The sequence below is a fragment of the Ambystoma mexicanum genome, chromosome 7q (assembly GCF_040938575.1).
Source record: "Ambystoma mexicanum isolate Mex_15411 chromosome 7q, UKY_AmexF1_1, whole genome shotgun sequence".
Classification (NCBI taxonomy): Eukaryota; Metazoa; Chordata; class Amphibia; order Caudata; family Ambystomatidae; genus Ambystoma; species Ambystoma mexicanum.
Window position 1 is genome coordinate 1,123,174,929 of NC_090941.1, and position 16,297 is coordinate 1,123,191,225.

Here is a 16,297-nt window from a genome sequence, read left to right on the forward strand (position 1 = left end):
TGATCTTTTCCTTCCTGCTTGGCGTTTTCTCATACTTCTTCTGCTTCTTGATTATTGGCAGTATGCTGGACGCCATTCAGACTCCACCTCGGCTTGCTTTTTTGTTTCTGCCACAGGTGTAGTTTTTACAGTGGCCACAGAATTTTCCAGCTCTCCATCCACTATGGTTGCCAAACGCCAAAATTCTTCCAGCACTGATTCTGAGACGGTTGTATCATCGAAGGGATGAGTGTGAGTAACGTTCTCCTCTCCATCTAGGATTTGCGGCAAGGTGTTGTCTTTCAGATATTGTAACATTTCTCCCAAACGTTTGTTGTTTTCCTTGTCTGTTTTTTGTCAGCTGCTTATCATAGTTTGGATTGAAGAAATGTCCAGACCCTGTTTGACTATTCTAGTCTTAGGTCTCTTAGTGGTAGGGTAATGTTACTATTGATAGTTGATACCAGCTTTACCAATATTGGCTCGCAGGATGCTACTTCGCTGGTCATTTCTAAGAGTGTTCCCGCTTGTGATTGAACTTCTGTTTTCAGTAGTTCAAAGACCGAGACTAGGCAGTTCAAAACAAAGTTCAGAGCCATCAACGTATCTGTACTTGGCTTGGATTTTTCTATGGACAGATTTGGTAGGGTTACATTCTCCTGCAGTTCCAAATCGTTTAAGAAGTTTTTTGAAAGACTCCTAGTTAAAGGTAGTGAGAGTTCTCTGCCCTTTGCTAAGCGTGCTTCATCCATAGCAATGTCTGAGTTAGCAGTCAAGGGGTGCATTTCAGAGCTAGAGGATGAGGTTTGCTAAGTTTGTGGCACAGGCCAATAGATAATGGAATCTCTCTCCGAATCTCTATGGCTTTTATGCCTTTTCTTCCCAAAATGGTTTTGAATCGTTTGATGGATTTTTTTCGTTGTTAGTGTGTATTCCAAACCTTGTTGCCATTGTTGCAGGAGTATAGTTTGATGCGTTTGTTCTTCTTCTCTGCTTTTTGGTGTAGTAATTATTGCCTCTGCATGAACTTGAGCATGGATTGTTGATTGATTGCTACGACATATATCCTGAAAAGCCACTTGGATGGAGGTGGATCCCTCCTGCACTGGTTCTTGCAGGTAGGAGCCGTCGCCCTCCATCTCCCCCTCCCTGCCTGTAAACAGACTGCTGTGCAATTTCATGTCGGGTCCTAGAGTACGAGCCCTGACAGTACTTCTGTGGTGACTGTTCACGTTTATGTACATGGCGCAGCGATCTGCGCTGAGTACAGCTAATGGTGCCGGGACAGCTACAGCAGCTCAGTGGCATGTATCTACTTTTGCGCCAAGAAGCAATAATCACGGGATCAAAGGAGCAAGGTTTCTCCAACAGTCTCCCGAATTCTCGCTCAGATTGCTTTACAGATCTCCTCTGCCAATAGTTTCTTGCGGTTTATGTTTGTGGCAGCCTTTTTAATCCACACCCCTTTACACGCCTCCAGTTCAACAATGCAAGCTGTTGTGCAGTATTTCTGCTATACCTTTCCTTTGGTGTCTGGGAAACCCCAGTCTAATCTGTTGCATTTACCGCAAGTAGTGCAGAACTGTTCCTCTGCACTGGAATGACCGGAGGTGAAGGGTAGGGGCTGCCGTGTCCCTTTTTCTCCGCCGCAACCAGAGCCAAACAGCAGCAAAACAGCACAGGAGTCCACAACTGCACCGCCCTTAATCCGCGGCCGGGCTTCACGCCACAAGGGCTCGGTACACTGTATTTCACTTCCTGTTCTCCAGGGTGCGTGGCTCTCTCTTCCAATGATCTTAAGGGAACCGGCACTGCTTTCAAGTCCAAACGTAAAGTGCTCCAGCACTCGAGCACACCATTTGTGTTATTATACTAACATGTGCTGAATAAGCAGAACACCAGTGCAACAGACTCCAACAGTTTCTAGCCCAGAACCACAGCAGCGAAACAGCACAGGAGACAACAAGTGCACCGTCCATTACTCCACGGCGGGGCTTCCAAGTACAAGGGTACATTTTGAGCTTGAAAGTTCCTAGATCAGCAGACAATGCAGTTTCGAACAGTTCATGGGACACTGCCCGAAAAGTCAGCGATGAGATCAAAGGTTCGCAAACATTGACAAACACAAAAACAGTGGAAAAAGTTGCAAAAGTGTATGGACGTATACAAAATGATGCTGGAAGGTGGGGAAACTTTGTAAATTGGACATACATTTTGCTATATTGGGGTAAATATGATATTAGTAAGTTGTAGGAAATTAGTGTGCACTGGTAAAAACCGATGAAATTCACTGAAAAAATGTTGTTAAAGAGATGTTATGGTTAAGTTGCATTAATAAAAACCTATGAAATTCAATGAAATAAGGTTGATAAAGGGACGTTATGGTTACAAGTAAAATCGAAAAACCCCAGAAATTCACCATTTTTGGTCAACTAAGCAACCATAACTCGCACCACCACTGTGCACTGCTAAGACTAACAACCAGGACATTAAAGATGACATCACCCATGTCATTGATGACATTACTGATGAAATCACATATTAAATTAATTTTAATAAACAGTCCCTACAAGGGGTTGAGTTTATAATTTTGGAAACAAGATGTTAGTGGTGATTGGGAGACCTATCATGAACTACTTAATGTATTAAATAATGTAATCATGTAAACATATCATTATATTCTAGTGTTGTTGTTAGTAGAATAACCTAATCATACATACATATAGGCAATGGTTGCAACATGCACTACAGAAGTACAATATTTTTAATCTTGTCATTTCCGATAATAAAATAATAAATGCTACCTTTTGAGGGTTTTGAGTAATGATAAACATGGAATAAATAGGTAACAATTGAAAACTTACAACACACGTGTTAGTAGAATGAAATATATATAAAAACACACAATGCATACAAATTAGAGGCATATACAGGGAACTAAAGTAAGGAAGAAAGAAACAATAGCATCAAAAAATGACAATAATATTAGAGTTATTCATGATATACACAAATCAATTGTGTGTTTGAGGCGTGCCTATTGCCCCATGTATGTGCACTATGAGCTCAGATTAAACTCTAAGGAAAGTACTTTGAGAACATATAAAAGGGTTAATGTGTAGATATATAGCACCTTTTTAAATTTTGGAAATTCTCATTGTCAGTAAAAACAAAAAACTAGCCTCATCATGTCAGTAAACAAAAACAAGTGGCTCGGATATGTGATGTCATCAATGATGTCATCAATGGCATTTGTGATGTCTTCTTTCGTGTCCTGCGTGTTAGTCTTAGCAGTGCACGGTGGTTGCGTGGGTTATGGTTGCTTAGTTAACCCTAACTGGTGAATTTCTGGGGGGTTTTGGTTTTATTTGTAACCATAACATCCCTTTAAGAAAATGTTTTCAGTGAATATATATACATACACTCCAAAATCCTAATGTTTCTTTGTAATCACACAATTGCACTCTCCTCCTCCTGTAAACTCGCCACTTTATTGATCAACAAATATAAATGAACACAAAGAAATTTTGAAAATCCACAGTAAATTTAACCATAAAGATATTAGGGCTATAACCATAAGCATTTCTTAAACTACAGAGGTTCGAAACACATTTTGACAAACGTGATTTTGTTTAATATTCCAAAAGTTTTCAGACACATTTTTTCATATCTATACCCTGCAATAAGTGTTGTACAAATATTAAAATCTAATATGTTTATGGAACACCCACCCTGCCTCTACCTGTCTTGAGCCGTAGCACCTTAAGTTCCAGAAACTCCACAAAACTTTCCTTTCCTCTTCCTCTTTCGCTCCCCCTCTCCCTTGCTATACTCCTTTCTTTCTCTCCACCCTGCTTCTCCCCCCTAACTCTGTTCAGATTTCGCTAACTGGTTGCCTGGTTCACCTCCAGAGCCTGCAGGTCCCAGGCACCCCTGCCAGTCTTTTTGCACTTGCCTCCAGGCTGCTGCACTTTGTTCGGCATTACTGCACTTTCAGCTCACGCTGCATGAGCGGGGCAAGCTCCCTGCACTTAACCCAGGGCCCCGCTTGATCGGACTAATTTTGTTCCTCCCCAGTGCCCCCGTTCCCCGCACCTCTGTCTGTACATATGCATTACCTAAATGTACTAGTACCAATTAGATGTCTCTCCTGTCGCCGCCGTCTCTCGTCCCCCCTCCGGAGCTTTGCCGATACTTAACACTTCATGCACTTGCACTAGGAGAAATGTTGTCATACCTAGTATTCTAGTTTACCTGTGTTGATTATTCGGAATCTTCAAGGCCTAAGACTGGTTACTATATTCCCTTGTTCCCTTCCCTACTTTAAGCACTTTGAAGCACTTCACCTGTGTATAAGCGCTTTATAAATAAACAATATATAAAATAAATGTAATAACACCACGTGGACATTCAATATTTTGACCCATTATGCAGGTACAGAGGACCTGTCCCATCGCCTATTTCAGGAATTTGGTGGCATGCCATCCCTTGCAGTAAGTGCATTTTTAAGTCATGTACTCTTAATCTTCAGAATAATCCATGAATCATCCCTGTTTGCATGGATATGCCTCTACCATCACGAGATACAAACATTGTTCCATGTACCAGGGTCCACTATGTGGATGTGGGCTCTATAATTACCCCACACAAAACCAAAATAAACTAAATTGAAGATATTTCCTTAAGGAAAAGCTGATAATTGCTTAAGGATTTGTATGGAAATTGGGGATCTTTATGCACACTTACTTCCAGAAGGAGACCCATATGATCATCTCGAGAGGCTGTTCTATGCACATATGACCATGCCTACAATAGTACTCTATATAATGTACATGAGGCTGTACATAATTCGAAAGCAAAATAAGTGTGTCTGAGCCAAGAACACAATGATTGGACATTATTCTGAAATATTAATTGCAGTGTTAGAACCTTCAACCTAGGAGTGCTTCTTATTTTGGAATAATTCCTCGATTATGCTATGGTGAGACACGTGTACAATGCCTGTGCTGCTACGTGAGGACAGTGGTGACCTTATGATATGCATGGCACTTACAACTCCGGAACCATCCAGTGTCGCTCCGATATAATTCTGGATTTTGGCAATGTCGGTCGAGGGTCCAACTATCAGGGACGTTCCGGTGTCAACAATGGCCTGGCAGCCTCCGTTGCAGGCAATCACATTCCCATTCTTGGTGATGCTGAGGAAATTAAGTGAGGAAACAAGATCACTATTAACTAATTAATGCAAGCTACAACAGTTTGGGTGATGCTAAGTAAAATGAGAGTGAGTAGACCAGATCACCTTCAACGGGTTCATGCACATGGTCATGGTGAAGAAATAAGGTTGGGACAGCAAGATCACCATCAACCAATCCATGCACACTGAGACATTTGTGGTGATGCTAAAGAAATTAGAGTGAGAAGACCAGATCACCATTAACAGATCCATTCACATTGAGGCATTCATGGTTGTGCTGCGGAAGAAATGAGATTGAGAAGAGGAGATCACCATCAACCAATTCATGCACATTGAGCCATTCATTGTGATAGTGAAGCAATGAGAGTGAGAAGCATGCAATGGCTAAGAGTGCCACTGTTTGGGGCTGTGCTGCTTTGCTTGGAGCCTTTCTTGTTTCCAAATGGATGCGCAAGCATGCAGATTGGGCCCCAACCCCCGACCCCCTTCCTGGTACCTGGAGCTTAAAACAGACAGCTGGTCGCCAATGTGGTGAAGCCTGTGTTGCCTAAGTGTGCCAGTGTTTGGGACTGCATTGCTTTGCTTGGATCATTTCCTGTTCCCAAATGAATGCCGCAAACATGCTGATCGGACCCCAACCACACCTTGGTGCCTGGAGCTTAAAAAAGCTGGAGAGTGATCCAGACGGTGAAACCCTCGCCACCCAAGGGTAACAATGTTAGGCAGTGTGTTGCTTTGATTGCAAACCTTCCTGTTCTCAATTGGATGCCATGAGGAAGCTGATCGGGTCATTCCACCCCTGATGCCTGCAGTTTAAAACAGCCGACGGGTCGCCCAAGCGTCAAAATCTGCATTGGCTTAGGGTGCCGCTTTCGGGGTTGTTTGGCTGGTCAGCTGTGAGAATACAAGATCATCACCATCAACCGATCCATGCACACAAAGACATTCATGGTAATGTTAAAGAGAGTGAGAATACAAGATTACCTTCAACCGATCCATGCACACAGAGGCATTCATGGTAAAACCAGATCACCATCAACTGATCCATGCACACAGATGCATTCATGGTAACACCAGATCACCATCAACAGATCCATACACACAGAGGCATTTATGGTAATGCTAAAGAGAGAATGAGAATACCAGATCACCATCAACTGATCCATGCACACAGACGCATTCATGGTAACACCAGATCACCATCCACCAACGCATCCACACAGAGGCATTCATGGTAAGACTAGATCACCATCAACCAATCCATGCACACAGAGGCATTCATGGTAATGCTAAAGAGAGAGTGAGAAGACCAGATCACCATCAACCGATAGATGCACACAAGGAAGGGAAGAAACCAGCAGCAGTGCAAAGCAATGAATAAAAGGTGCACTCCTTAAAACCCAAACAGGGTCCAACCTTCCTGGCTATCCGGCCCACTGTAGCTCTGTACAGTGAATTCGACCAGAGGAGGGGTCCTGGCTTGCAGTTTGGGCGAACTGGTTGGTCCCACCAGCTCAAGGGAAGAAGTTTCCTGGAGGATCTTCTCTGTCATCGGATTCTGAAGATTTGGACCTGCAGCAGGGCTTCACCGGGCAGTTCAGTCGTTGTAGGGGTGCTCTTTCATCAGCTCCTCATTGGTTCTTTTGTTCCAGTGGTGACTCTGCCTTTCCAGACCCAGAGACCTGGTTTTTATGCAGTTGTCCCCCATTCACACAGCCTGGCTCTTAATCACACAGCAGGGTGGCTGTCCTGGCAAGGACAGTCACCCAGCCAATCAAACAGGAGTGTGACTTGGGTACCAAAGGAACCCATGGCGGGGGTCCTAAGACCCCTCCCTCATATCCTGCCTACCCAGACTTTCAGGCGCCTTAAGGAGGGCTTCTGTGCAGAAGCCTGCGAAAAGACAGCGAACAAAGGGACCAAACCTGGTTTGGCGCGCAGAGAAAAACACGATTAAGAAATATACAAAACGAAATGGCAAATAAACCCAGCCGGAACTGTAATAAAATATATATGGTCAAGCGGGTTTATGTTTGAGGCTAATACAATAGCCTAAAACAATACCATGGCTATTTAAGATTACCACGGTATGAAAAATAGGGTAGTTACCACTGCCACCAGCCAAGTCTTAATGTAAAGGGAGCGAAACAATACCCCAAGAGGCACAGACAAAATGGGATAAGAATTAACCCTTTCCAATACTCTATGTAAGATGGGGTGTACTGGGTCTGTGGTGTAAAATTAATGGCAACTTTATCTTTTCTGGGGGACAGTAGTCAGCCCCAGAAAATGGAGTCAGTGGGAAGTCTCAAAGCTAACTCTGTGTCACTGCACTGAAGGTGCTGTGTACCACACATAGCAAATATGAGACTGTGGAGTAGGTGAGGCTCCAGTGCCCACCGTCACACAAAAAGTAGAAATACACTCAGCAAAACACATGTAAGAGTGGGAAAAAGGTTCACACTCTACCAGGTGAAAAAAAAAGAAACCCTAGAAATCTAGCAAAGCTGCTGAGGGACTCATTAGGTAAGTTAAATCAGCCATTTATGAGAATTCTCCCTAACAAACAGATAGATGCACACAGAGGCTTTCATGGTAAAACGAGATCACCATCCACCGATACATGCACACATGGTAATGATAAAGATGTGAGAATAATAGACCATCAACTCATCCATGCAAGTAGAGGCATTCATGGTAAGACATGATTACCATCAACCAATCCATGTATGCAGAAGCATTCATGGTAAGACCAGATCACCATCAACCAATACATGCCCGTAGTGGCATTCATGGTAATGCTAAAGAGAGTGAGCATACCAGATCACCATCAATCGATACATGCACACAGAGGCATTCATGGTAATGCTAAAGAGAGTGAAAATACCAGATCATCATCAACTGAAACATGCACACAGAGGCATTCATGGTAAGACCAGATCACCATCAACTGATACATGCACACAGAGGCATTTATGGTAAGACAAGATTACCATCAACCAATCCATGCATGCAGAGGCATTCATAGTAAGACCAGATCACCATCAACTGATCTATGCATGCAGAGGAATTCATGGTAAGACCAGATCACCATCAACTGATACATGCACACAGAGGCATTCATGGTAAAACAAGATTACCATCAACCAATCCATGCATGCAGAGGCATTCATAGTAAGACCAGATCACCATCAACTGATCTATGCATGCAGAGGAATTCATGGTAAGACCAGATCACCATCCACCGATACATGCACACATGGTAATGATAAAGATAGTGAGAATAATAGATCATCAACTGATCCATGCACACATAGGCATTCATGCTAAGACCAGATCATTATCAACCAATACATGCCCATAGTGGCGTTCGTGGTAATGCTAAAGAGAGTGAGCATACCAGATCACCATCAACTGATACATGCACACAGAGGCATTCATGGAAAGACAAGATCACCATCAACCAATCCATGCACGCATAGGTATTCATGCTAAAACCAGATCACCATCCACCAACACATCCACACAGAGGCATTCATAGTAAGACCAGATCACCATCAACTCATCCATGCACACAGAGGCATTCATGGTAATTCTAAAGAGAGTGAACATACCAGATCACCATCAATCGATACATGCACACAGAGGCATTCATAGTAATACCATATCACCATCAACCGATCCATGCATGCAGAGGCATTCATGGTAAGACCAGATCACATCAACTGCTGTTCATGAGATCCATCCAACATTTCGCTTGAGGGGAGAAGAGAGTATTAGGGATGTCAAGACATTTTAAATTAAGATCACCAGCTATTAGGACAGTGTCAACGGCATTATCGCTCAGAGTTAAATCTAGCATATTCCCTGCAAGTAAAATAAAGTGATCATCAGCAATCGCATGGGGGTTCCAATAAAGATTTAAGATGGCTATAGTTTTGGAAGGAGAAAAAGTCAAATTGTTAGTATCGGAAAGCTTGGATAATTGAATAAAGGGATGCAGGGAGGCCCAAGGAAATAAAGTGTAACCAGAATTCATTTTACAAGTTTTTAAAAGGTCTGCAGACAGCCGCCCCTTAGGATGTTTAATTGCTGGAATCCAGCAAACAGTTCAAATGGGTTGGTCAAGTAGTCAAGTTTCCTGTAAGAGAATAAATCATAAAATGGCGAAGAATGAGGATCAGCAGAAGAGAGAAGGTGTTAGTAACCCCTAGTATTCCAGACTCCAGCTGAGAATGTAGAGGTCTTTATAGTCTTATGACACTAATGTGAAGAGACAACTTCACTATAATTGATTGCTTGTTGTAACCATCACCATGTAGATTATTGAGATGTTTTGGTCAAGATACCTAATTGCTACTTTTCTAGAAAGGTCACCTTGGGTGTCATGACAAGGGATCGATAGTGGTTCAAAGATTGAAGCTGTTTTTATTCTAGAGGCCGATTTCTCCATTTGATGTCTGGGTTTGGTTATAGATCTGTGAACATTTACTTCTTTATTAGTTTCCAGTTTGAAGCCTCTCTGATAAAGATGATGTTTGCCACCCCAAAGGAGATTTCGTGCCATTTGGGAGGAAACTATGAATTTTACTTTATCAAATCTATGATAATTTATAAATTGGATGTAATCAATGTCTTGCGATTGTATGTCGTTGAGAGAAGGAATGGATTTCAGGATGGTTACAATTGTGGTTCTGTTTGGAAATGGATTATGCCAGTGGCTGTCTTTCATTGTCAAGAATAGACAATCTGAGTGACCTAAGTTGATTGAATTTATGAGCTGAGGTTCTTATGAAACAGCAATTGTTTTTAATTTTCATTTAGAGTTTTGACAATGGTGGCTGGAGAAGACAAGCTTCTCGATGTTAGAAATTGGGTTTCTATTCTGGGATCTCTTGTTCTTTCTTGAGTAGGATTTGGGGAACCAAATTGAAATAGTGTGTTCTAAGATGCTGTGGTGGAGTGCTGATACGTATCAGAATGAGGTAGATTGTGATTTGTAGATGTATTCAAACTTAACTGTCTTTTTTGTTCTAGGTTATGAAATTCAATGGTTTTTATGGAGCTGAATGGTCCTCAAATGGGTCTATAGTTTTGGGTTGAGAGGTCAAACGGCCATTGAATATTAAAATAGGAGCTGAATGAATAGGGGGAGAGATGGCTTGTGATGAAACAGAATATGTAGATGGATTCATTCGGTCTGTGCCATCCAAGGAGATGTGAAGTGTATTATTCAAGTCTGATCGTTCAGAACGGGCCAGTTTTGGAGAGCTTGGTGGGGGGAGAGGCCGTTCAGTAATTTTTCTTTGAATTTTGGCCGCTGGATTGAGGGGCTTTTGCTGACCATTGGATGAGGTTATAGCATGGCATCTCCTTCGAGGTGTGGTAATGGAGAGATTATTTTTTGTTTTTTTTGTTGTAGTATTATTCCTATTGGGAATACTAGAACCATTTGATTTGGCCTTTTTACGTTGTTTTTGGATCTCAAACAGTTCAAATACTAGGTCTTCTGGTTTTTGAATAAGTATTACAGATTCTGCGGGTGTAGCGGACATTGATTTTTGCATAGAAATCAAGTGAGTTTCAGCAGCGATGCCAGTGTCCTCAGTAGATTGATGCTAGGTCCTATGCGCTATTCACCCGGCCTATTTCGTTATTGTAATTGTCAGTTATATGTCGTCTAGCTGCAGGAGTCTCACAATCTGAGAATCCTCCACAAAAGATTCATCCTGTAATGGCAAAAATTATTAAATTATTGCAAGACTGTCACCGCGCTTGAAACTAGTATTCATCATCCATATAACTATATTAGGCGACAAGTCGTCAGATTATTCCATTCAAAACAATAAAGTCCACACATTGAAATCAAAATTATGTTTTTCTTTATATTGTTGTCCTGTACTGCAACAATAGTATAGCTGACACGTGTTTCGACTAATGCGGTCATCCTCAAGGCTATTAATGTCCATACAAATGATGTTAAAGCATAGCCAAACAAATGATGAATGTTATCATTCATAACAAATCCATATGATGGTTGCCATTAAAAGCAAATCACAATTGACAACATTAAAAGAGTAGGCAGATTGTCAAAACCATGTCAAAAAACATACCACACAGGTTGTTGCGGGTTGGCAAATGCAAGCATCCATTGCAATCACGGTGAAAAACAAAAGAAAAGCATTCCCAGTTAGCTACGTCTAGAATTCACATGCATTTCCACACAGTTCACATGAAATGTTATCTAGTAGCATGTGTCCATTCTAATTAATTTATGAATAACGTGGTCCATAATCCATTGATTGGGAACATGCGTTAAGTGCAACCATCTACCATTTGTACATTATCCAAGTTCTCAAATCTCCCATGCCCACACGGTGATGACTTAATGCAAAATTATATCCGAATTAAATGTGGCACCCAAATAGTGCTCCCCTGAATACTAGCCAGTGTTTTGATGATTCTCTTACCCTTATCCTTTATTTAAACTTCAAAATCTGTGTTGAAAATATAATATTGTCAGTAAGTGTATATTGTATTATATTCTCTGTGCATGATATCATGCAGTTAGTATAATGTTACGCCCACCTCATATTCTGCTCTATATTCCAATCCTGAAAAAGCGTTGCTTCTAATGCAGTCACAAGTATATTTTGGGTTATATCCCAGTGCCCTGAATGGATCAAGAGAAAATGTAAATAGTTTGTTTGTTAATATCTATTATACGTGTGCCATAGTGTAAGGTTCATCTCACCTGTTATGTAAGGGTTAATCCCTAGACCGGCATCCTAGCCCCATCGATCGAAAAGTCTGTTCTGTTTTGTCTTGGCTTAAAAAACAAGCCGCTGTCAAGCTGATTGGCCCGAGAGGACCGCGTACCTGTAGTCTTGGTGGTTGGTCTCGCAGAGGTCGCCAGTCTGGAGTCCAGGAACTGATGAGATAGCGGCACGAGGAATCAGCCTCTCCACCACCCAAAAGAGGAACTGGGTGAAGGATGGACCAACCCCCAATGTCACGAAGGCACTCTCCCAGGTAAGCGTGACAAGAGGATGTAGGCTCAGATGGATGGAACCATAGTCCAGGTAGAGCTTGTTGTCAAGACCATGAATCTTCCAAGAACCTCAGTGCAGCGACAGTTGATAGATAGACCAGTGTAGCAGAAAGGTATTCGCAGTAGGCAAAAGGAGCTTGGCTGGTGCAGATGGGTCCAATGGTACACAGGATGAGATTAGGAGTCAGGCAAGACAGGAAAGAGTGAGGACAGTTGGAACTAGCATTCTGGCCAATTAGAGAACTGTAGGAACGTGCCCAAGATGGAACAGGGGGAATGCAGGCTAGTGTGGGATAAGTCCCATCTACTCAATGATGACTCAGGACAGAACTCCGGAATGGGCTGAGGGAAGACTGACCCAGGGCAGAACCCAGGTAGTAGCTGGAGGCTGGCTGGCCCAGGGCCGGACCCAGGTGAGGATTGGAGGCAGGCAGGCCCAGGACAGGCCACAGGTAAGGCTGGAGGTAGGCAGGCCCAGGACAGGCCACAGGTAAGGCTGGAGGCAGGCAGGCCCAGGACAGGCCACAGGTAGGACTGGAGGCAGGCAGGCCCAGGACAGGCCACAGGTAAGGACTGGAGGCAGGCAGGCCCAGGACAGGCCACAGGTAAGGCTGGAGGTAGGCAGGCCCAGGACAGGCCACAGGTAAGGCTGGAGGCAGGCAGGCCCAGGACAGGCCACAGGTAAGGCTGAAGGCAGGCAGGCCCAGGACAGGCCACAGGTAAGGCTGGAGGCAGGCAGGCCCAGGACAGGCCACAGGTAAGGCTGGGCAGGAACAACAAGGTGAGCAAAGCGAACCGCGTTGAGACGCGGCCCGCTTTGACTCGCGGCCTCTTTTATGGGCCGCCGGCGCCCGAGAGACCTGGAACGCAAACCGTTCCGTTTCCGGGCGCCGGCGAACCCAGAACGAGGCTTGGGAGGCAAGCCCCCACGGCGCATGCGCGGAACCGAGGGAGAGGGCCTCCGCGCATGCGCCGAAGGCCGCCGGCCCCGTAACCCGTCGCTCCCCTCCCGGCGAGTCCCCAGACGCGAACGCGCGGGTAGACTCGCCAAGAGGAAATGGGAGCGGCAGACCCCAGTCTCCCGCGTGACATGACACTATGCCCCCTCCCAGGAAGACCCGGGGCCCCAGGTTTCCAGGGAAACCGTACGTAGAACTCACGTATCAGCCGGGGAGCATGCACGTGCTGGCGCGGTTCCCAGGTACGATCACAGGCTGGGTACCCCTTCCAGTCAACCAAATAGTGGAGCACCCCTCTACGGTACCGAGCATCACAGATCTCGTGTACCTCAAACTCAGGGACGCCCTGTACCAAAACAGAGGCCGGACGAGGAGAGGTGCGGCCGTAATCATCGACCACATAGGGCTTTAACAGGGACACGTGAAAAACGGGATGTACACGCCAGGAAGAGGGTAGGCGAAGACGGAAGGCTACAGAGGACAACCGTTTGGTGATAACAAAGGGACCCAAATATCGAGGGGCCAGTTTGACGGGCAGATTGCGGAGAGGCAGGTTCTTTGAGGACAACCACACCTTGTCGCCCTCCTGGAAATTAGGTTCTGCACTCCTCTTCCTGTCTGCCTGTCTCTTCATCCGATCCTTGGCTTCACTTAAGATCTTGTGTGCAAGTTCTTGCTGTTCCCAGATGTGTAAGACCAGACCATCAGCAGAGGGAACAGTACTAGATGGAACTGGTTGAAAAGGCATTAACCGAGGATGTAGACCAGTGGAACAGAAAAATGGGCTGACTCCAATGGAAGCATGAACAGTGTTGTTGTAGGATACTTCGGCCAGATCTAACCCACCTTTCCAATTAGACTGTGTGGCATTGGCAAAACAGCGGAGGTACCCCTCCAAAGTCTGATTGGTCCTTTCGGTTAGCCCATTTGTCTGTGGGTGGTAGCCTGAGCTTAGAGCACGATGTATTCCCAGATGACCACACACCTGTCTCCAAAATGATGAAAGGAACTGGGTACCTCTATCCGATATGATTTTCTCCGGTAGGCCGTGCAACCGGTAGATGTCGTGCAGAAACGCTGAAGCCATTTGAGTAGCTGTAGGTATTTTCTGGAATGGGATGAAATGGGCCAGTTTGGTGAAGCTGTCCACAACCACCATTATACAGGTGTACCCTTCAGATGGAGGCAAATCCACAATGAAATCGGTGACGATGGTATGCCATGGATAGGGAGCCACTTCGGTGGGCATTAACAAACCCAATGGTCGTCTTCTGGGAACCTTGCACTGGGCACAAATTGGACAGCTGTCGATGTACTTCTGGACCTCGGTCGCCCAACCAGGCCACCAGAACTGTCGGGATATCAACTCTCGAGTGTGCTCTGACCCCGCGATGTCCTCCTATGGGTGAATCATGGGATCCATGTAGAATGCCCCTTCTAATGGCTCCTCTAGGTATGTAGAGTCTTCTCTGAAAAAACAACAGTCCATCTCGTTCTGAAACCGATTGCCGGCTAAGAAGGGACGTTCTTTCTGGATCCGACCGAGTGGCTTCCGCGATGGACTTAAGGTGAGAGGACAAGGCCAGCAGAAAATGGCGAGGAGAAATCAGTGGCAGTTCTGGACAAGGCGTTCCATCTACGTTTTGCAGGGACCTGGAAAGCGCATCCGCCTTTGTATTGGAGGTTCCCGGGATATAAGTAACATGGAACTCAAACGGAGAGAAGAAGAAGGCCCACCGGGCTTGACGAGGAGTCCGACATTGCAGAGAGCGAAGATATTGCAGATTGCGATGGTCTGTCCGCACCTCCACAGAAAAGCGTGCTCCGAGGAGAAAATGTCTCCATTCCTCGAATGCGGTCTTGATGGCCAACAGTTCCCTTTCAATCACCGCATAGTTTCGTTCGCTGGGACTCAACTTGCGAGAATAATATGCCACTGGATGTTCTTCTAACGTGGTTGGATCTTTCTGAAGAAGGACTGCTCCTACAGCAAAGCTGGAAGCATCGGCCTCCACTATGTAAGGCAACTCTTCCTGGGGATGGCGCAGGATCGGGGCAGCCATAAAGGCCGACTTCAATACGTCGAAAGCCCGGGAAGCCACGGGATCCCATTCGAACGTGATCTTGTTGCTGGTTAGCCTGGTGAGGGGCGCCGAGATCTGTGAGAACTGTGGGATAAAGCGCCTGTAAAAGTTTGCGAATCCCAGAAAGCGTTGGAGAGCCTTGATATCGTGTGGATGTCTCCATTCTTGTATGGCTCGCACCTTCTTGGGATCCATCCCAATGCCTTCTTGATTGATAACAAATCCCAAGAACTCAATGCTGGGTTGGTGAAAGCTACATTTCTCCGCTTTGGCGAACAGGTTATTGACAGACAGCCGATGAAGGACCTCACGAACGTGTTCCACATGCTCGTCTAAGGATTTAGAGAATATCAATATGTCGTCCAGATAAACCCAAACGGATAATCCTAACAGATCACCAAAGATGTAGTCCATGAATCGTTGAAAAACAGCGGGGGCATTACATAGGCCGAAAGGCATAACCCTGTATTCAAAATGCCCAAAAGATGTCTTGAAAGCTGTCTTCCACTCGTCCCCACTCCTGATGCGCACCAAATGATAAGCTCCGCGGAGGTCCAATTTGGAGAAGATTCGCGCAGTATGCAAGGTTTCAAGGATACTGCGAATTAAGGGTAAAGGATACCGGTCCTTGGCTGTTATGTCATTCAACTGCCGGTAGTCGACACAGGGTCTCAATGTACCTTCTTTTTTCTTTACAAAAAACAGGGGGAATCCTGCAGGTGATTTTGACGGCACAATGTACCCCTTTTCTAGACTCTCCGACAAATACTCCTGAAGAACTAGCTTCTCGTCACGTGTCAAAGCATATAATTTCCCATGGGGAATAACGTGGTCCGGGAGCAGGTCAATGGAGCAATCAAAAGAACGGTGTGGAGGAAGGGGTATGTTGCCGGGTTCAGAAAACACCTGTTTGAATTCAGAATATTCCTGTGGGACCAGAGACGTGGAACATAGATGAACCCCATTGCTGTCCGTAACTAGAGAAGTCGAGACGGTCCTGGTGGGAACCGGTAGCTTGCATTCTTGGGCA

General features: G+C 44.8%; 1 protein-coding gene across 1 annotated transcript in view; it reads right to left on the minus strand.

Annotated features, from left to right (window-relative positions):
- Positions 1–386: 386 nt before the first annotated feature.
- LOC138528208 (pepsin A-like) overlaps positions 387–16,297 on the minus strand; it is a gene marked incomplete at its 5' end in the record, with an annotated part of 200,039 nt that continues 184,128 nt past the window's right edge. The window contains 2 exons of the mRNA XM_069639665.1: positions 387–638; positions 5,030–5,174. Of these exons, the coding sequence (XP_069495766.1) occupies positions 387–638; positions 5,030–5,174 (397 nt within the window). The remainder of the gene's footprint in view (positions 639–5,029; positions 5,175–16,297) is intronic.